General features: G+C 35.4%; 4 protein-coding genes, 1 long non-coding RNA gene and 1 pseudogene across 5 annotated transcripts; 4 read left to right on the top strand and 2 right to left on the bottom strand.

Moving 5' to 3' along the window:
• Positions 1–2,508: 2,508 nt before the first annotated feature.
• LOC142638087 (protein CHLORORESPIRATORY REDUCTION 41, chloroplastic-like) lies at positions 2,509–3,233 on the bottom strand (annotated as a pseudogene).
• Positions 3,234–3,800: 567 nt separating this feature from the next.
• On the top strand, positions 3,801–9,012 carry LOC142641252 (polycomb group protein FERTILIZATION-INDEPENDENT ENDOSPERM-like). Its single transcript, XM_075815652.1, has 13 exons — positions 3,801–4,102; positions 4,480–4,545; positions 4,678–4,800; positions 5,140–5,220; positions 5,293–5,385; positions 5,653–5,728; positions 6,833–6,912; positions 6,990–7,061; positions 7,513–7,572; positions 7,726–7,822; positions 8,017–8,080; positions 8,181–8,240; positions 8,364–9,012. Exons 1-13 carry the CDS (start codon positions 3,923–3,925, stop codon positions 8,425–8,427), a joined length of 1,116 nt encoding a protein of 371 aa, XP_075671767.1. The 5' UTR covers positions 3,801–3,922; the 3' UTR covers positions 8,428–9,012.
• A 1,779-nt stretch (positions 9,013–10,791) lies between these two features.
• On the top strand, positions 10,792–14,278 carry LOC142638878 (transcription factor ILR3). The gene is made up of 5 exons (XM_075812945.1): positions 10,792–11,344; positions 12,591–12,653; positions 13,293–13,370; positions 13,444–13,606; positions 13,801–14,278. The coding sequence occupies exons 1-5, from the start codon at positions 11,202–11,204 to the stop codon at positions 14,065–14,067; spliced, it is 714 nt and encodes a 237-aa protein (XP_075669060.1). The 5' UTR covers positions 10,792–11,201; the 3' UTR covers positions 14,068–14,278.
• A 376-nt stretch (positions 14,279–14,654) lies between these two features.
• On the top strand, positions 14,655–15,936 carry LOC142638877 (uncharacterized). Its single transcript, XM_075812944.1, has one exon. It carries the CDS (start codon positions 14,736–14,738, stop codon positions 15,753–15,755), a length of 1,020 nt encoding a protein of 339 aa, XP_075669059.1. The 5' UTR covers positions 14,655–14,735; the 3' UTR covers positions 15,756–15,936.
• A 286-nt stretch (positions 15,937–16,222) lies between these two features.
• LOC142641791 (putative galacturonosyltransferase 12) lies at positions 16,223–20,234 on the bottom strand. The gene is made up of 6 exons (XM_075816269.1): positions 19,582–20,234; positions 18,537–18,592; positions 18,258–18,413; positions 17,299–17,889; positions 16,887–17,189; positions 16,223–16,730 (listed from the first exon to the last, which is right to left on the bottom strand). Exons 1-6 carry the CDS (start codon positions 19,829–19,831, stop codon positions 16,446–16,448), a joined length of 1,641 nt encoding a protein of 546 aa, XP_075672384.1. The 5' UTR covers positions 19,832–20,234; the 3' UTR covers positions 16,223–16,445.
• On the top strand, positions 16,563–18,047 carry LOC142641792 (uncharacterized). The gene is made up of 3 exons (XR_012845471.1): positions 16,563–16,687; positions 16,869–17,278; positions 17,382–18,047. It is a non-coding gene; the product is annotated as an uncharacterized LOC142641792 (long non-coding RNA).
• Positions 20,235–20,528: the final 294 nt, after the last annotated feature.

Below are 20,528 nucleotides of genomic sequence, written 5' to 3'. Positions count from 1 at the left end.
TTCACCGTGTCCCACACTCTCACTTCCCTTCTTTTGTTTTTCTTTCTTTTTCTTTTGTTCAGTTCATGCCCCACACTCTCAGTTCTCTTAGTTCTATAGTCTCTCCTCTCCCATTCCAAAGCAGCCACACCTCTTCTCCCTCAAGCCGCCACACATCTTCTCTCCTCCCTTGCCACCCCTAGCCATTGCTGTAGCAACCCCAAGCCACCGCTGACCCACCATTTCTTTAAAGTGTAAGTCTTTGTTTTTGGCTTATGAGTTTGCTTTGATCTGGTTTTTCTTTAATGGTCATGGAGCTTTTGTGTTAATTTTTGCTCTTTTTTCTGTTTTGGTTGGAAAGTTTTTGTTGTTCAAGTTTCTTTAGAGTGTAAATTCTTGTTTTTGACTTATGGGTTTGCTTTGATTTGGCTTTTCTTTAATGGGTCATGGAATTTTTGTGCTAATTTGTGCTTTTTTTTTTTTTTTTCGTTGGAAATTGGTACATAAAGCTTTTATTCAAATTTGGCTTTTTGAGCAAAAGGACCTGAGGATCAAGGGCCAAATGATTGTAAGTTTATGTACAAGTTTGTAAATCTTGTATTTCTTTTATTTCTACTATTAATTTTTCTATAGTTGGTAGATTTCAATTTTTTTTTTTTTTTTTTGTTATTGGTTTTGTGGTTAAGCTAGCTTGAAATTAATTTTTAAAAAGAACCCACTGCCCACTAATGTCTACAAGGAGATTCTTCCATTAGATGAGGATTTTTGACAAACAAAAAAAAAAAAAGAAGCAAGAGGACAAATGCTTTTATGATGTTTGTAAACTATTACTGTTATTATTTGCGGCGTTTTAAAAACGTCGCTAAATCTATTTTCCAATATTATATACGAAAATGTTATATTATTTAGTGACGTTTTAGAAAACGTCACTGAAAGTTTTTGTACGCCACTAAAGAGTCACATATAGCGACGTTTTGCAAAACGTCGCAATAGAGCTATAGTGACTGCTCTATAGCGACGTTTTTGAACGTCGCAAAAGAAAACGTCGCTGTAGACCATTTGTGTCTATAGTGACGTTTTTTGGGGTTTTAGTGACGTTTTACAAACGTCGCCTAAACCCAGATTTCTTGTAGTGCCACGGCTCGGTGAGCCCAAATTTCAGTCTGTTCGACAGTAAGGAGGATGCATCAACAAGTGCCATTGATAAGTTGGTCAAAAACGGCAGCTTTGTTGTTGTTGGCAGCAGTCCGCAAAAGCAAGGATTTGATGTGGGTTTTTATTGCAGTATATGTTTGGAGGAACCACATGCAGGGGATAAGCTCATTCGTATGAACTGCTCTCATATATATCACCAATATTGTCTACTTCCATGGCTCTGGATGCACAACACTTGTCCTAATTGCCGTAGCAAACTCGATCAACAATGATCATCTTGCAATTTTTTTCGTTTAATTTTTTTCCCTTTTTTATGAACTGCTTTCATTAGTTGTTTTTGGATACTTTGGAGTTTGGAATGTCTTAATTTCTTATTTGGGTTGTAAAAAGACTATTATTTGGATGTTATCATTGAAATCATATAAATTTTTATTCAGACACATTATTTCTAACTTTCATGGTTAATGCTAGTTAGACAGTTTGCAGCAGAGAGAGACACTTGAGGTTTATCAATATTTGAGATATGCCAAATATAAGGAATTGTGTCATTCAACTGTTAAATAATTAATTACAATTATATTAATTTTGTTACTACTTTGTAATTGTCAACGTTTAATTTCATATTTGTTCTTTCTCAATGAGGGAACCAAAATTGCTACCTTTATTAATTCCCATTTCTATGTTAACAATAACATGAGAGGAACCAATATAGATGATAGCTGTTCTAGATATCTTGACTCAGGTCTTATTTTCAAAATGTTTATTCTAATTATATGATCTGCTAGGATACGCTTCGGTAGTTTTATGAGATTTGTCAAGAAACCTCTTATATGGACCAGGTTTACCATCTTAAATTGAGGAAGAGTGCAGGACAGAAATAACTTCCTCTGTTGACAGGATGTTTGCTTAAGTATACAGAAATAAGTTGAAAAATCAATAAACCATCTTAATTTGTGATCATCAACTTTCCCATGTCTTATAATGGTGGTCATTTGTCATTAGTACACTTAAATAGCTGGAAGTACATATGGAGCTGGAAGTACATATGGAAGTGCATTTTTACTTTCAAATGTATATAGCTAGGATAAATCTCTCTATAGGGTGTTGATTTTCAACTTTTTGTATAACCATTTCTAATTTCATTCATTGCAGGTAGAACAAAATTAGAATAAATAAAAAAAACTTGCTGGCTTTCTTGGATGGCTAATTTGAATTAGTTGACTAATTTAAGTATAGAATAAGCATAAGGGTATTGCCGTTGATAATGCAGCTCGAATGCAAGCTTGATTTTTGAGTTTTTGGCTTAAAGCAAATTACTTGAGTCTAATTAAAAGTCACAAGAACTGAGTTTCTTATTTAAACCCCATATCTCCTAATAAACAAGACCATGTGAATGTGGCTAATTCTTATAAAGAAGATATAAATCAATTGTTCAAATCCTCTACATATATGAGCCTTTCAAAAGGAGAGAGCTACAAGTATAGCTTGTCTGCAGCGTGCCTTGGCCTGCTTAAGCCTCTCACCCAATGTCTCTTCCTTCACTGCAGCTTTTACCATAGCCAAATCCATCTCCATTAGTCTCCACACTCTTAATAACTCTGTCATCATCCTCTCCTCCACTTCTCCTTTATCACTCAACACTTGTGCTTCCTCTCTAGCTCTTTCAGCCACAATTTCTCCAGCTTTTGCTAGCAGCTCCGTGGAGCCAAATTCTTTCCCCGTTAGATCCTCCAACTTCTCTAGAAAGTCAGCTATGACATACCCTTTTGGCTTATTCAATTTGATCTCTTTGCTTCTCTTCCAACCAATCTCAAAGTTGGGTGGCTCAGGTTGTACTAGCCCAGTTCTGGACTGCCCGTCATGGATTTATCTCAGACTTTCTTCGCCTTTCAATAGGGAAAGTCTCTGCTTTGTTGTTGGTATCAGAAATTGGAGTTGGGTATTGGAAGTCAGGCTCAGGCAGAGGGGTAGAGTTAGACTAAGAAGTGCATTTGATGAAGGAGTGCTTTCTGTGTGGGGTATTATAGATGAGTACTGACTGTGATGAGTTTGTGGAGGCTTGGGGGTTTAGGCTTTGGGACAAGGTGGATTAGATGAAGAGGGTTCGAAAAAAAAAAGTTTTAAACTCAACTAGCCTCAAAGGCTTTTTTTTTTTTTAGTGGCAGTAGCAAAAAAAAAAAAAAAAAAAAAAATCTGTTTTTTATTTTATATATATAATTTTTATTTTGAGAATCTAATTTATAAATGGGTAAATAAATTTGAAAATTAATAGGCGAGTAACCTTATTTTTTAGGCAATGTTTAAGTAGAAGTTTGTGTTGTTTTTTTATCATATTGTTCTTTAGTTTTGCCTTTACTAAAACATAAGAATATAGGAGTATTTTAGAACAAAAAAATTCTGTACAAACAGGGAAACCCTTTAACAGTAGTATAGACAAGAGAGAACAAATATCATTATCAGTAATTCACAGTTTTAAGGGCAAGGGTCAATTGTAATCACCCACACAACTCTTGATTATAGGAATGATGAGACAAAATTTGACGTGTTGGTTTTCAGAACTATCACAGATTGGGTTGGGTTAAGTTGAAAAATAGCCTAATCCAACACAGCCCGGCCCATAGCCCAAAACAGTGTTATATATAACTGGCTATAGAAAATAGTGTTTTGGGGCTGATTGAAGTGGGTTTAATCTACATTTCTTAAAATCTCACTAATCACCGTGTGTGATTGCTATATTCTGAAAATTTGTTGAAGCGTTTTGGTGAGAGAGAGAGAGAGAGAGAGAGTGATGTCAGGAAAGTTCACCATTGGGAGCGAGCCAGTGATGGGTTTGCCGACCCCATCAAAGAAGCGAGATTACAGAGTCACCAACAGACTCCAAGAAGGCAAGCGCCCCTTGTACGCTGTCGTTTTCAACTTCATCGACTCTCGCCACTTCAACGTCTTCGCCACTGTTGGCGGCAATCGGGTCCGTCTGTCCCTTTTCTACTATATATATATATATATATATCGCATTTTCTCTTCTGGGGTTTGGTTATATTGACATTTTGTGTGACATATCTACTTGTAGCTTTTTACTTTTGTTCTTTGTGTTATTGTGCTAGTTTAAGTGCACTATATGATGCAAATGTTAGGTCGTTGGTTAAAGTTATATTTTTTAAGAGACCCATTTATTATTAAGGACTTATATTTAGATGGGACATATAAAAGTAACAATTTTTATATCAATATGGTAGAGACCCATTTGTTATTAAGGACTTAATTTTTGGTGGAACATGTAAAAGTTACAAAATTCATTTATTTTGGTATAATTGTAGTTGTAATTGTTGATGTTTGTTTGCACAGGTCACTGTATACCAATGTCTTGAAGGGGGTGTCATTGCTGTCTTGCAGTCTTATGTTGATGAAGATGTATGTGGAGACAACTGTCCATTGATGAATGACATAGTTTTTGTTGATAGCTATCTTTGAGTCTTATTTTTCTAATGAATGACTGTTCATATGTAAAAAACCGATATGAATTCAATGTGTTTTGTAGATCAGAAGGATGAGTCTTTCTACACTGTGACATGGGCATGCAGCATTGATGGTATGCCTTTTGTAGTGGCTGGAGGACTCAATGGTATACTCCGTGTCATTGATGCTGGCAGCGAGAAAATACACAAGGTTTCTTATTTCCTGAATTTGAGATTTTTTTTTTTTTGGGGTAGTGTTGTAGAACAAAAGCAGCTCTAAAAATAGGGTGTACACTTTGGTTACCTAGAGATGAACCCAAGTTGGCTTTTGTTATTTGTGACACCCTATCTAGGGTATATACCCTTCTGCCTCTCACATTGGCACTATTCATATACAATTAAGATATATATCTAGTTCTAAATTTGGTTGAAAGTCATAAAATACTATTTTATAGTTATACTTATTCATGGGTTATATAGCTGTGTAATTCTGAAATGTAGTATTATAAATAATTCTTGTTTTTCCCTGTGACATGCTCGTGTTGTGCAGAGTTTTGTTGGCCATGGGGATTCTATAAATGAAATCAGGACTCAACCTCTAAAGCCATCACTGGTGGTGTCTGCAAGCAAAGTATGAATTATAAAATTCTCTTTTTTCTACCTTTTTGTTTTATAATTATGACTAATGTTCAACTGTGACCAGGATGAATCAGTTCGCATATGGAACGTCCATACTGGAATATGCATTTTGATATTTTCTGGAGCTGGGGGTCATCGTAATGAAGTATTGAGTGTGGTGAGTGAAGAATAGAAAGAGTAACAGTCTTCTCTCTTTCTTTGTAATTAGTTGTCTTTTCTGTTTTTCTTTTTTTCTTCTTTGTAATCTCTGATATGCTTTGTGTTTTTTTTGCATAAAGCAGTTTTTTTTAAATGTGCATCTTTCTTACTTACGAAAAAAAAAAGCTAGAAAACCCTTGAGTTCTTTATTCACTATTTGATTGTAGCTCATGTTGCAAAATAAGGACTTTTAAAGGATTATACAAACACTGTTTTGGTTATGTAGGACTTTCATCCTTCGGACATATATCGCATTGCAAGTTGTGGCATGGACAACACTGTTAAGATCTGGTCAATGAAAGGTAAGGCATTACTGTTGTTTTTCTTGTAATTTATTTTAAAAAGAAACAGTTATCAAACAAAATTGGAACATTGGACTGCTTAGATGGATTGTCTGATTTAAAACACTGTTTGACACACCAATATGAATAGATGAAAAAAAAAAATATGCATAACAGAATAATGAACATTAAAAATTACAAACAACAATCACAAATTATATTAATACCCATCATATTGAGTGTAACAGTCTATGTAGTACATCATATCTTCTGGTAAGCCATTAATGTTGCTCTAGGATGTTATGGGGGTGATAATTATGTTCTTTATGAAATGTCTCAAGTGACCTGTATCTTGGATTAAAGTGTTAAAAGCATTGGTTTTTCCAAAAATGTTGGATTCTAGGAATACGAGTACAAATTTATGGAAAAAGCTTGTTTAGAAGACAATCAGTATAGAGCACTTATCATTTGCACTAAAAGTTCTCCATTGGTTGTCTTTAGATTTTATTTGTCCCAGAGGAGTTTATTGGAACATTTTTCTTTCTTCGCATAATTCAATCAGTTTAGGACGCTTATCATTTGAAAATTCTCTGTTAGTTTTCTATGGATTTTATTTATGCCTGAAAATTGTTTGGAACATTTTTCTTTCTTCATTGGTTTTTCCAAAAATTTTGGATTCTAGGAATACAAGTACAAATTTTTGGAAAAAGCTTGTTTAGAATACAATTAGTATAGAGCACTTGTCATTTGCACTAAAAGTTCTCCATTGGTTGTCTTTAGATTTTATTTGTCCCAGAGGAGTTTATTGGAACATTTTTCTCTCTTCGCATAATTCAATCAGTTTAGGACACTAATCATTTGCACAAAAAATTCTCTGTTAGTTGTCTATGGATTTTATTTATGCCTGAAAATTTTTTGGAACATTTTTTATTCTTCATATTACTGTTCAAATGTTCCAAGTCAAATGATTGGAACTTTTTAAATGGTGTGTTGTCAGGTTCTCATTTGAGAGTTGGCCTGCTTGATTGAATGCCAGGCAGGTCAGCTAGTTTAGTTAATTTTGGCAAGTTAACATTATTATAACTTCTTTTAATTTTTTTTTGGCTTGTTATAACCCTGCTTCAGAGTTCTGGACATACGTAGAGAAATCATCCACATGGACAGATCTCCCTTCTAAGTTTCCCACAAAATATGTTCAGTTTCCTGTGAGTAGCAGCCATTTTTTGTGTTACTAGTGAATATTTTTTTCTTGTTGTATCTTAGTTCACCTTACCCTTTTCAGGTGTTCACAGCTTCAATTCATACAAACTACGTTGACTGTAATAGGTGGCTCGGTGATTTTATTCTCTCAAAGGTGAATTATTGCTTGATTCACCATTTTGTGTTTGCTAATCTAAAATCAAAAGTTGATCTGAGGAAGGGGGGGGGGGGAACCATATTATATGGGCTGAAACATTAAGAGATTTGAAAATGTGTTCCCTTTTCGGATTGACAAACTGAAATCAGTGAGTCAGATGCTTTAAATAACTTCTCGAGACACCATTTGCTGCTTTATAAACTGTGTTTCATTTGTGTTAATGTTGTGTTAATATCAACCTCTAGTACATGTATTCAAATGAAAAGATAAGTGTTGAAAAAGTGACACGTCAAACTCTTAATCTGTTGTCAGTTGGCTTGAACTGGAAATTGTTGAGCAAATGTAACTGTCGAAAGTACTAGGAGTCATCAGAACTTGGAGTTCCTTTTAGATGCATTCTTGTATGTCATCTATGCTCATACTAATGTTCTTATTCTGCTATTTCCAGAGCGTTGACAATGAAATTGTTTTATGGGAACCTAAAGTGAAGGACCAGTCTCCTGGGGAGGTTAGAATATGTCATCAGTCCAGTACTTATGAATTGTCTTTTATGAATATCTCTAAGCTACATCAGTTTATTTCAAAAAAAATTTATTCTTGACATTGATTGATTATGTGAAATCCCCAGTTTATCTTTTTTTTTTTGACATTTATGGTTTAGGGTTCAGTTGACATCCTTCAGAAATACCCTGTTCCAGACTGTGATATATGGTTCATCAAATTTTCCTGCGATTTTCATTATAATGCAGCTGCTATAGGTAATACAACGCTTAGTAATATAAACATGCATAGACACATGAGATTAATTGCCAATGGATGTGAAATTGTATGAATCATCAACCAGGAAGTTGCTGATATAATTCCTTGTAATTGCATCCACTTGAGCATTATGTCTTCAAGCTTTTGCATTACAATGTGTGGAGTTCTAATCCTATATGGTCTTATCTACCAGGGAATAGGGAAGGAAAGATTTTTGTCTGGGAATTGCAATCCAGCCCCCCTGTTCTTATTGCAAGGTTGGTTGGTTTTGCTTGTCTTGGTTGAAGTTTCTGTTAAAGAAAGTTGCAATTTCTGTACTATAGGAATGATGTTTTCTTACCCTTTAACTTCTTTCAGGCTGACACATGCTCAATCAAAATCTCCAATTAGACAAACTGCCATGTCATTTGATGGAAGGTGAAGCCCACATATATTAGACTATTAGTTATAGCCTTAGATTATGTCACTATTATTTATGATCATGACAACTTAGTGACTGTTAAAAGTATAACATGCAATCTCCCTTTCTGTATGTTGCAGCACCATTCTCAGCTGCTGTGAGGACGGGACTATTTGGCGCTGGGATGCTGTGGCAACTTCTTGAGCCTATCTAGGTGGGTTTATTGGCTGGGTTAGAAGATGCATCTTTTGGCTGCCCAATTTGGCCTGGATTTGGTATATTATTGTAACATTTTGTGGGGGTTCGGAGGAACCTAAATGTTCCTTGAATAGAGAAATTCAGCCTAGTAAGTACTTCAGCCAAATTGTCACCCAAACAGCCACAGCCACAGCCACAGCCACAGCCACAGCCACGCTGTCACTTGTTATAAGCTAAAGTTGTTCCATATATGAAACATGGAGCCATCACTAATGGAAGAGGCAACTTAGGTGAGGATGACTCTTTAACTTATAAATTTTAAGGATTCTGCTTAGCTCCATTGCTTCACGTTCCTCTGCACTGGAGCAGTAGAGCCAAGCCTTATCCAAATCTTAAAAGAAGGGAAGCACGTTTGCGTTGCGACTGCTGTCATTCTTATGTATTACCTAGTTTTGATTATTGTATACTGAAAAAAAAATTACTCAGTTTTGTTTTGTGCGTGGGAAGTGAAATGTTGGCTGGCCTGGCTCAGTAGAGACTGAGGTCATCCATCCTAAATTATAAATCAAAGCCCAAAAGTAAGCTGCCTCAGTAGAGAATGTAATCTCCACTAATTTGTCTCTGATATAATATATATATATATATATATATATATATATATATATATATATATATATATATATATATATATATAAACCTGAAAATCTTTGGGATCCTTTTAAAACGTTGGGAATCTTTGGAAGGGGTGGTAGGGTTTTAGAGACCAACATTTATGTCTGCCAGAAGAGCTAGAAGAGGATTTGAGTGAGAAAGGAAGTCTTGAGTATCTCATTGAACTAGAATTACAATTTCGGACAGGATAAGGATATCCTTATGGAAGATAGTTTGGTCATTTTATCAGAAGAATTTGGACTTCAGTTAAGAATGTGATTTTCTCCCTCTCACTCGTACACAAACAAAGACTATGATCTTGCTCTTTTTATTTTTGTGTGTGCATAAATAGGATGGAATTTCATCCTTTAGCGTATATTTCATGCTCTGATAGTTGTTTTTATAATCAGGCTAAGTTACCAAAATCTACCAGTTGATTTTGGTGTAGGTGATATTTGAACTTTAAATTTTTTATTCAATGAAAACAAATTTTAACTGGTGGAAGAAAAAAAAATAGTAATAATTTTGCATTATTGGACCACATTGCGTATAAGGCATAGGCATGCTCTAATATCCAATCAAATAAGCTTATGATTCATTTAAAAAAGAAATGTATGATTATGATGGGAGAAAATTACGTATGCAAGGAAGTGAACTAGGCCTTTTATTTTATTTAAGTTATCTTATTATTAGAAAAAGCCCACTAGGCTAAGAAATTAAGAAACCGTCTATATCTGGTGCAAAATACTAGAACCCAATTGAAAGCTAAGATCTAGGCCTTATGTATCACTTAAAATATCAGCTTTTATAAAATCTATATGAAGAATATATAAACACCAATCTAATTTAGAGATTTTGTTAAACCTGAACTTTCTAAAATATTCCCCATGCGTATGTTATAAAGATTGTAGTCTCTCCTTCTTCTTTATTTTTATCTATTTATTTATTTTTGAGAAGATTATAAAGATTGTAGTCCAATATCTATATAATTCATGGAGTGATGGTGATTCACGTTGAGGTAACAAATCTCTATGGTCACCTTTTCATAAATCATGAATTACCTCTAGCTAGTTGCGATGTCAAGAGCTTTCTAACTCAAAAATTAATATTATTGCACTTATTTTTTTCTTTAAAAAAAAATCCTAAACACTATATATGTGACAAAGCAAATATTTGTTTTTTGAAATAATTTGAGGGAAAAGTTAATTGTTGCCTTAAGGATATTGGCTTATAAAATATTTTTAAAAACTTTTTATGAGAAATGAAAAAAGATATTGGTTTTTTTTATTTATGGTTTTCTATAATTTCTATAAATGTGGTATTAAAACTTTTAAAAAATAGTTTAATAACAAATGCTCCAAGTGCACCCATTAACTAAATTAATAATTTAATGACATAATATACAAACCTTATCTTTTTTTTTTTGAGAAGAATATTTTTACCTTATCTTAATATTCTCAAAATTCAATTATAATAAGAAAAATCATAGTGTCTTCTAAGAGAAGGGAGCACCTTATCACCTACTCCATAAATAGGTACCCAATAAATTTTTAGGCTAAATAAAGAGCATAAAAGAATCCAAAAATTTGAGCCTAACATTTCTCTTTTTGTTCCAATTGGTTGGGACTGGGCTTTATAAAAAAAAAAAACTGCAAAACCAGGCTTGAACATTGAAGCCCAAAACCCCAAAAAATAAAAAAAAGGGAAAGAAAAGGAAAAAGAAATTGAGGAAAAGAAAAGAAAAAGAGTTTACTGGGTGAAGGATGACGAATCCCATCCCATCCCATCCCAAATTTCCAACTCAACCAGCCACCAATCACCCCATATTCACATTTTCCATTTCTGAGATTTTCCCTTCAAACACTTCATAACTTGCCACCTCACTCAGATTCATATTCATTCCCACTTTTCCCGAAAAACTCAAATACCCACCCAACTTACGATAAATAAAAAATAAAAAATAACATTAAACACATTTCCTTTTCTCTCTCTCTTCTTTTTTTTTTTTTTTTTTTTTCTTTTCTCTCCAAACACGCCCAAACCCCCCTCTTCCTCTGTTTGTTTCCGAGGATAACCCAAAATCCCTAGCCGGAAAAAAAAATTTAGGGTTTTTTTTTTCCGGCAGAAGAATGGTGACCCCAGAAAACAACACCAATTGGCTCTTCGATTACGGATTGATGGATGATATTCCTGTTCCCGATGCGAATTTCTCTGTTCCTAACCCGGGTTTCACTTGGCCTGTACAGGCTTTGAATGGTTCTTCCAGTGTTAGGTACTTGCTCAGCTCTTCTTTGTCTCTCTCGATTTTGGGGTTTTGCCCAATTTTCTTTGATTGGGGTTCTGTATCTTGTTATCAATTTAGGGCTTTGTTTGTTTTTGGGTTCTCTTGGTTTGTTTTGGAATTTGTGGTTTAATACAATTAGTAATTTTGTTTGATTTTGGTCTTGTGCATGTGAAATGGTTCAGGGTTTGATTACTATTAAGGGAAAATTAATTATATTGATTGTTTGGGTATCTTGGGGCTCATAAATGACTACAGAATGAAATTATTGTTGTAATTATGCATGTGCTTGGACTTTTGTTTTTGGGTGTTAATGCATGATTAATTTGAGTCCAATTTGTACATTTCTAGTGACCCATTTTACTTTTTTTTTTTTGGGGGAATCTTTTTGTGTATAGGTTGAAAAACTTAGCTTTATTGTCTTTTTTGTACCATAAATTCGGGGATATGTCTATGGATTAAGTGATGGAGCATTATATCTTGTAATCAAAAAAAGAAAAGTCATAGGGTGCAATATAACCATTATTAGAATGTGAACTTTGTTATTTTGGGGCTATCCCAAAGATGGAACTCTTTGAATTGCAACAGAGGGTGGAATCAGCTGTTTTGTAATTATGGAGGGGTTTATTTAATATAGTGGCTCATTGGTGTTTATGTGACCATATTGGTTTTTGTTGATTGAAAAAAGTTAGAACAGAAAAAATAGGGTGTTACTAAGTGACTCAGATGCTATTTGTTTACTATTATATCACAATAACCTCCTGATTCTTTGAAGATGTAGCAATATACCCATATAAACCATTCTTTCCCTTCCTATCTCGATACCAATGCAATGCAGAGTATTCACTTTAGTTCTGAAATGGTTTGGTACTAGTATCAGTGGCTGGTTGGAAGGGCAAAAATGGCCAGCAAAGTTCTGGAGACCATGGATATGATATCCTTTTCTTTTAGATGATAGTGTTTTAACAGAATTTATTGGAAGTTGCAATACCTTGTTCGGTACAAATAAGGTTACATGATTTCACTTTAATGCTTTGTATTTCTGTGAAGAATGATATGCTGTTATTTATATAATCTGAGAAGTCATGTTAAACATTTGATTAGTGAGTAAGAATCAATTTGTATGTAATTGCAAGCTGCAGCATGTGGTTGATCTTATTTAAGGACCTTGTCAATGGGTATCTGTATGGTTACTGACTTCTTATAGTTATTGTGTGATTATATGATCTATTTCTAGTGTGGAAATTGATGGCTCGTTGGGGGATTCAGATGGCGTCAAGGAGTCTTGCCCAAAGAAGAGGTACAAAACTTCATTTCTTCTCTTCTGGGTTTAAATGGATGGAACAAGGTTCTATACTACCTCCAAAAGCTTGTGTTCGCTAATCCTTGGTGAAGGCTTTTAAACTTTGATCCCCTATGTCTGTGTGTTTTAAGAGGATTTTCATCAACTTTTTATAATGAATAGATGCATACCTAGTCTTACAAAAGCCTGAGTTTAAGTAATTAAATGAAATTTGTCTTGAGTTTTTCAAGTAGTCAAAAGCATGCCTATGGTCACAAGCTGCCAATACCATACAGTTTTGTGTTGCAAGTGGGACATTAATGTGACTGATATATGATTTATGCATCATTACAAGTTTTTCAGTAAAGATGATGTAACAATAGGTAGCCCAGATTGTAATTTAGCTTAATCAATCAATTTACAGTATCCTTTCATGAAAATTAGCACAACATCTAGAAAGATGTTTTCTCCATTTAAATTTCTTAGCTAAATAATGTAATAAAATAAAATGTCCAAAAATTGATTTGGTAGAAGTTTAATACGTGGGTCAAATATTTTTTTTATTTACTATTGTAAATTGTTTGAAAACTATAGAATAGAGCCAAAGAGTTTGTTTTTAGATCTTATCTTATCTGTCTCTTGCATTTCCTGCTACAGGGGTAGATCTGAATCATGCTGTGCTTCTAGCTCCAAAGCTTCTCGGGAGAAGCTGCGTAGGGATAGACTGAATGACAAGTATGCTCTTGGTTTCTTTCTCCTCAATCCCCTCTCTGTGTGTCATGCATGTTCTTATGTTTGACATGATTAGGTTTGTGGAACTGGGCACTATTCTGGAGCCTGGAAGGCCTCCTAAAACGGACAAGGCTGCTATTTTAATTGATGCCGTCAGAATGGTGACTCAGTTACGGGGTGAAGCCCAAAAGTTGAAGGATTCAAATTCAAATCTCCAGGAGAAGATCAAAGAATTAAAGGTGAATTTCTTTTAATTCCTGTTAAATAAAATTTTTTGGGAATTAAATGCTTGCCTGAAGGTTTATATTCTATATGTTGTACTCATATTTACATTACGATTTACCTTAAAACTAGTGATATGTCCAAAAGATGATGAGGAAAGATGTAGGCAGTTAATGCCAATTATGTTAAAGTTCCTTTTTCCCTTGTGTAGGCTGAGAAGAATGAGCTCCGAGATGAGAAGCAGAGGCTAAAGGCAGAAAAAGAGAAGTTGGAGCAGCAAATGAAAGCCATGAATGCACAACCTAGCTACTTGGCTCCCCCTCCTGCAATCCCTGCTGCATATGCTACTCAGGGCCAGGCCCCTGGCAACAAATTGTTGCCTATCATTGGTTACCCTGGAGTCGCAATGTGGCAGTTCATGCCACCTGCTGCAGTGGACACCTCACAGGATCATGTACTTCGCCCACCAGTTGCTTAAGTTGGGCGCCCTACGATGATTTGGGTTTCATTTTAACCCAAACAAGTGTATTCATTTTGTTGTTGTTATTACCTGTATTAGTTTTTGCCAAAGTCTTCTAAGGTCTAACTGGATTTGGTGGATGACTTTATTTGCGTTGCAACTACTATTATGAATTGATGCTGGAATGACCATGTAAATGTTAATAAATTTGTCTAGCAATCTTTGTTTATTTTTTGCCTGTTTGATGGGGCCTCGTGATAATGTTGCATTAGATTTTCTCATCGAGTAAAAAGTTCACTGAAACTCGATGGTGGAAAATACTGAATCAGAATAATCAACCTGATGAGCAGATCTTTCTTAAAAAAAATAAACCTTGATGAGCAGATGTAAAAATATTAGCCTATTAGGAATTTAGTATGCACATTGGTTAGCTAATACCTCCTAGGACAGGGCGTTATCATGGAGCCTAAAATATGGTTTGGAAAAAGGGTTGCAACAATGACAAAAAATCTTACAATGATGGAGTGGATAAGGATGTTGACAGTTACTAACCGGGACCAACTTCTATGTTACAAATCTTGTGAGGCTGGTATCCTCTGATAGGAAATCTTATCTAGATTAGAGCTTTTGAATGCTGGTTTCTTTTCAGGCCACCAAGCCTTCTTTACTCAGTTCCAAGCCTCAAAATGGCTTCCAATATTCTCAAACTGCATCTACAAACCATTAAAACTGCAAAGCCATCAACCCCATTTCCACACTCAAAAACTCCATTGACGTTTCTACCATTTCATTCACACCAAAACCTTCTACGCCAACACCATTCCCATGTCTCATTCTTTCCTCCAACTCTACGCCACAAACCCATATCCATCCACTCCTCACTATCCTCCCCTTCCATCCCACCCACCTCAAAAGAAGAAGCCATTCTCCAAGCAAAAACCTGCCTTTCAACCACCTTAGAGAAGCCCCTCAACAACCCCAAACTAGTTGGTAAACTCAAGAAACTAAAGCAACCCAGGTTCCAGATTGAAATACCGGTCATTGATGACTCGTCTGCATCACTATCCCAACTAGCTTTCAATGTCTTTCAAGACCTACCCATTAAAAGAAAAGGCCTTCCTGTTAAGTTGTTAATTCTATGGCCTAACCGTACCTTAACAGAAGCTGCAATTGAAGCCTTTCAAACTCAGAACTCAGCCAACCAAATTGAAAACATTGACATCTCTTCAGTTACTAATGCTGATACCAATATTTTGAACTCTGTTGACGTGGCAGTCTTTTTGGCCCCAGAGGCTTCACAATTGGCAGTTATAAAAACCGTTTCTGACAGCTTTTATCCAAAGCCTGTGGTGATTTTCAACCCAAAATGGGTTTTTGAAGAGGAGAGCAACTTTGGTGAGTTGAGTGGGTTTGTGGGGTCATTTGAAGTGATTTATTCATTTATGGGGTTGGAGGTTAGAGGGGTTTTGAGCAAGAGAAAGGGTGTGGTTTTCAAGTGTGTGAGAGATGGGGTTGTGAGTGGTGAGAAATGGACTATTCTTGTTGAAGAAGAAGGAGAATTGAAAGTGATTATGAGGTTCAAGTCTCGGCCATCAATAGGCGAAGTTGAGAATGTTCTGTATAATTTGATGGCAATCAATTCACCCATTACAAAGTCTGCAAAGTTTTTTAGGGGTTTGGTTTCTAATGTAACTGGAAAGAAGTAAGCTAAATAACCCTGTTTTGATCTATGATTAGGAATTGAGAACTTTAAGAAGTGTTTGTTGAATTGCCTGCATGAACGCAGTTGTACTTTTACTGACCACTTTTATGTGTCAATGCATGTGCTATATTGGTTGCTCTACTGGTTATATGATTTATGACAAACTTGGATTGGCATTTTGAATATATAGAATGATGGGAACATGTTTTGGGACTCTCTGTGTATTTAGCCTCTGAGATTGTCTTGAATTAGAGACGGCAGAAATGATTACATCTTTGATGATATTTCGCAGCCCATTTTCTCATTTTGCTCTGTTTTTTTTTTTTTTTTGGGGGGGGGGGGGGGGAGGGTGGTGAATAACGATTGAGGCTTTCTTTCTCTGTCCAAGTGCCAGACAAAGAGCTGTCCTGCATCTTGGATATATGTATACTTTTGTGTGTGTAAATATATATGTATACAAATTTCAAGAACTTTGAATAAATAAATTATGATTTGAAACCTTTGAAGACCAGAAAAATAAGAAAGAAATAGGAAGAGTAAGAAGGGAGCTTCAAACAACAAATGAGAGTTCACAAAAACAGGATGCTGTTGCTGTTATCATCTTTCTTTCAGCAAAGAACTCTCATTTTCTTTTTCATATACAGAAAGATATTCTTTTATCAATATGCTCAGCATATTTTTCTCAAAATCCAACCTAGGATGCCCTAATATGACAGCTCTTGATGAATTTATCAGAAAAGTTGATATACTTAGCCCACAATGGCCTGAGTGTTGGGAATGCTATCTCTAGCCAAGGCTTTGCTCTGCCATTAAAATGGATGACACCAGCACTCTCAGCATCAGAAAAGCTTGTATTGTCCTGGTAACCCAACCCCAGCATGTGCCAAAAGGGATCAATAACTTGGACATGACCATGGAAAGCAATTAGTCCAGGAGGTAATGTCCCTAGTTGCCACAAACTCAAGTCTGATTTCAAGTTCTGCATAGAGGAAAACAAAGTTAGGGATGATTTATAATATAACTGTTTGGAAATATCAAATACAAGGATTAAAAGAAAAAGTTAGAAAACTGAATAGCATCACTTTACTTTGATTTTTCTGTTCTTAAACCAAGGTAGTGTACGATGGAGATATACCTGTTCAACCCAGTAATGGTATGTAAGGCTTATGTTGGTCTTCCTCCATGCCTCTAGATCAAAAATGTTCATGCCATAAGCCCATGCACATTCGTTGGGGTTGAAATTCTTTGATATCAAAGGATGGGAGAAGTTCAAATAGCTCTTCAGCCGCTTTGACATTACAAACTTATCTTCTCCTGTGCAAGTTTCGACTGCTCCATTGACCTTTCCATTCATATCAATGTCCCATAGTGGCGAAAGATCTGTTTGAATCACAATGTCGTCATCCAGGAAGACCACCTTGTTTAGGCTGGGGAACAACTGCAGAAAAGAAAAAAAAGAAAAAAAGCATTGACAATTTTGCTTTCATAAACAATGAGTCTACTTTCAAAATGATAATTAAGCCATAGGTAACTATTTTTCTTTTTACCTCTGGTAGATGTATTCTAATGTGATTCATCACAGAATTGTATTTGGGACTCAGTGCTTGTAACTTTGCTGCAATGACAACAGGCTTCTCAGTATTAGTTGCCACAATGGCTGATGACCCGCCTCTAAATTGTGATCGCACACGTTGATCTTTTTCCATTGCCTCCAAAACGGGGACCTTTCCTTTTGTAAACCAATCAAAATGGTGCAATGCCTTGACCTCAATTATGGCAGGAGTCAAAGGATGCAGTGAGAACCATGCCTGCATGGGATAGTAAGTCTTCCTATCCGTGATTATATGCAGGACAACCTTCTGGGGCCTCAATGAGTTTCGGACAAGTGATTTCGCAACAACAGAGGCAGCTAGCACATTGTCTGAAGCGAGGACGAAGTGGAAGTAGGAGTTGTCAACAAGGGCTGGGACGAGTTCAGCAGAAGGGAGCTGGAGGCGGGCAGCTGCATTGGTTGAGTGCTCATTGGCTAGCTTTAGTGCAAGGCAGTGGAGCTGTTTTGGTATGCTACTTGATGCTACATGGCGATATAAATACTCCTGGATTTTGGCTGTCCGGGTTCTTTGTTCAAGAAGAGTAACCTGATATTTGTAAAAGCTTTAGTTGAGACCCTGTCTTAGTCGCAGTCAATTACTTGAATGTGTTCTGTGTTCTCATAAATTAAGGACTGAATTGGTGGAAAATTAAAGAGAATAGTATAACTTTGAAAGCTATTTTCAGAAATGATCATAAGTTTTGTGAGAACTTTTGGTTTTGATTCCATTGGTAATGATTAATGGGCTTGTGATTTTGAAGACACAGGAAATTGACATTTTGTGAAATTGAAAGAACAAAAAACAGTGTTTGTTTCCACTGCCAAATGGCCCCTACACTTCTTAATGGTGAATAGCATTTAATTTCTTAGTACTAGTAAAAGAGCTAGTGTAACAGAGATGAAAAAAATCAGTACCATTTCTCTAAGCTTGAGAGCAAAGGTCTTTGCGTCTGTTTTCCCTTTTCTAATCTCAGCCATAAAATCTTCTAAAGATTGAGGAACATCAGATCTTCCTTTTAATTCATCATTGCCAATGGGCTCTTCTAGTACTTGGTATATCACTTCTGGGACCTTTCAAATACCAAATTAATTTTCAATTAATAATCCAAATTAGCATGAATATTATATAATTGGGAAAGAAAAAAAAAACACTAATTGAACAGTTTTCAACAAAAATAAGGGTCCAGAGATTACATTTGATTCGAACCTTCTTCCCATAATACCTGGTCCTAATCTTTTTCCCAGGCATCCTACACAATTAGAACATAATATTACGTCAGTAACTGTGTAGAAATTAAACATAATAATATTGTTATTATTCAGCACCCAAAAAAAAAAAAAAATTTATCCTTATCATCATCACCGACAACTTCTTTTTTTTTTTTTTTTTTGGGGTGAATCAATTTCACCGACCACATGTTTCTGTGTTATTGTGCCTATTAATTATGTCACGGACAAAATGACTAAGAATGAACCATTGAATTATTGAATACCAAATTAAATCATACTTTCATAGGGGTATTCTAGATAATTCACAGTTATAGCCAAGTCTGTCTACGTAAAATGGGTCTCCCGGCAAAACGCAAGAGACTGGAGATTTATTACAAGATTTGAATTCCCCACTTGAGTCTTTCAAATTTATCAGGTAATTATTAATTTACTTAAACTGGAATTTAATGAGTACTCTGATGTCTGAATAGATAATTAATCTAAATGGATTATCATCCAATTTTTTTTTTATATTTTTTTTTATACCAGTTTATGGGTAAATTATCAAATTTTATATCCTCAAATGTCAGTTACGAGGTGTTCTAGCTTCAAGGCAGAATAAACATCCTTCTGCATTAATCCTAGCGACTTGTTCATGCTTTAGATGATGATGTCTTTTAGTGATAAACATATAAACAATAAACCAACCTTCCAGTAAAATAATTATATAAAAAAAACCATATAGATAAGCAAACCACAACAGAAGTACAGATCTTATACTATATCTATTGTGGTTGAGCTTCCAATAACACAACAGACCAATATGGATAATATATAGTACCCCATAATATAAAAATTTTTCTTTATATGGTCTGACTTTGTCTTTGTTTTAATACTAATATTGGAATTTGAATTTTGGTTAGCTTCTCTTAGATTTCTTGTCACACATTTTTCAAAGACCATGATACCAATGCTGCAAGTGTCTAGCTTACGCAAAACCGAGTGAGCTAATGGCTTAGAATGTACGTACCTATGGTAGAGCATTTGGTTTCTCCATCAATGGTGTCGACTGCTGTCAACACAAACACAAACCGGAGAAGAAATGTAAAGAACAGAAGCGAATAGAAAAGCATTCGATACGAAACCCGTCTTGAGCCAACCTTCACCTTCATAAATTCTTTAAACCCTTTGGCCGGAAACACTGTAATGTGCCTCAAACTTGGAGATATGTAAAGCTGCATTTTGTCCAAAACAAAAAACCAAGAAAGACACATACACATACACCTGAAGCCAAAAAAAAACCCGACGTATAAAGTTGTTGGTCAGGGGGGTGGGCTTGTTATTTCCTTTGGCAATCAACGAAAGAAGAGCTGATGATATGAGTTGAATTGCAAGAACACCATTGTGATGGTTATGCTGTAGAAGTAAGGCTTTGAGATGTGTTCAAGGTAGCTATCTGTTACCTAACCTTGCTTAGTATTTGGGCTAGAGATGTCAAAATTTTAGGACTTTAATTTATTTTAGCTAGAGGGTGTGCAGGAAGGGTTGTTAAGGAGAAAGAGACATTGGACTGAGAACAGAGAAGAGGCTGTCTTTGTTTTGTGGGTTTGTGTTTTGGCTTGAGTTTGAAGGAGGGAAGTTGAGAAAGAGAGAGAGAGAGAGAAGAGAAAAGCAAAAAAAAAAAAGAGAAAAAATTATATATGAGAGGGGGTTGTTGGTGTTTCTTGGCTTTGCCTCCACATGAAGTCTTTTTAACATACAAAGACTTTGAACACTTTGACACAACGGGGCTTCTACATGGAAAATGACTTAATCTCTTGTTTTTGGCGTGGGTTGGGGCATTGGTCATTGGAGTAAAAATACAGGAACCTCTACTTCCAATTTTTTTATATTTTTTTTACTAACAAATAAAATAAATGAAGGGAACTTCAATAAGGTTTTGGCTTATGTTTGCTACTTTAAACTAAAAAGCGCATG

The sequence above is a fragment of the Castanea sativa genome, chromosome 6 (genome assembly GCF_040712315.1).
Source record: "Castanea sativa cultivar Marrone di Chiusa Pesio chromosome 6, ASM4071231v1".
In the NCBI taxonomy this organism is placed as follows: Eukaryota; Viridiplantae; Streptophyta; class Magnoliopsida; order Fagales; family Fagaceae; genus Castanea; species Castanea sativa.
The sequence above is the reverse complement of the archived record's forward strand: the minus strand, read 5'-3'. Positions and strand labels throughout refer to the sequence as shown.

Bases quoted from the DNA above. Each gene is read 5' to 3' on its own strand.
- LOC142638878 (XM_075812945.1), top strand. From the start codon at position 11,202: ATGGTGACCCCAGAAAACAACACCAATTGGCTCTTCGATTACGGATTG. The intron at 13,371-13,443 runs GTATGCTCTTGG...TGACATGATTAG, and splicing joins AGGGATAGACTGAATGACAA to GTTTGTGGAACTGGGCACTA. The intron at 13,607-13,800 runs GTGAATTTCTTT...TCCCTTGTGTAG, and splicing joins AGAAGATCAAAGAATTAAAG to GCTGAGAAGAATGAGCTCCG.
- LOC142641252 (XM_075815652.1), top strand. From the start codon at position 3,923: ATGTCAGGAAAGTTCACCATTGGGAGCGAGCCAGTGATGGGTTTGCCG. The intron at 7,573-7,725 runs GTTAGAATATGT...TTTATGGTTTAG, and splicing joins AGGACCAGTCTCCTGGGGAG to GGTTCAGTTGACATCCTTCA. The intron at 7,823-8,016 runs GTAATACAACGC...CTTATCTACCAG, and splicing joins TTATAATGCAGCTGCTATAG to GGAATAGGGAAGGAAAGATT.
- LOC142638877 (XM_075812944.1), top strand. From the start codon at position 14,736: ATGGCTTCCAATATTCTCAAACTGCATCTACAAACCATTAAAACTGCA.
- LOC142641791 (XM_075816269.1), bottom strand. From the start codon at position 19,831: ATGTGTATGTGTCTTTCTTGGTTTTTTGTTTTGGACAAAATGCAGCTT. The intron at 17,190-17,298 runs GTAAAAAGAAAA...TCTTTTCTGCAG, and splicing joins TTAGAATACATCTACCAGAG to TTGTTCCCCAGCCTAAACAA. The intron at 16,731-16,886 runs GTATATCTCCAT...TCCTCTATGCAG, and splicing joins ACCATTACTGGGTTGAACAG to AACTTGAAATCAGACTTGAG.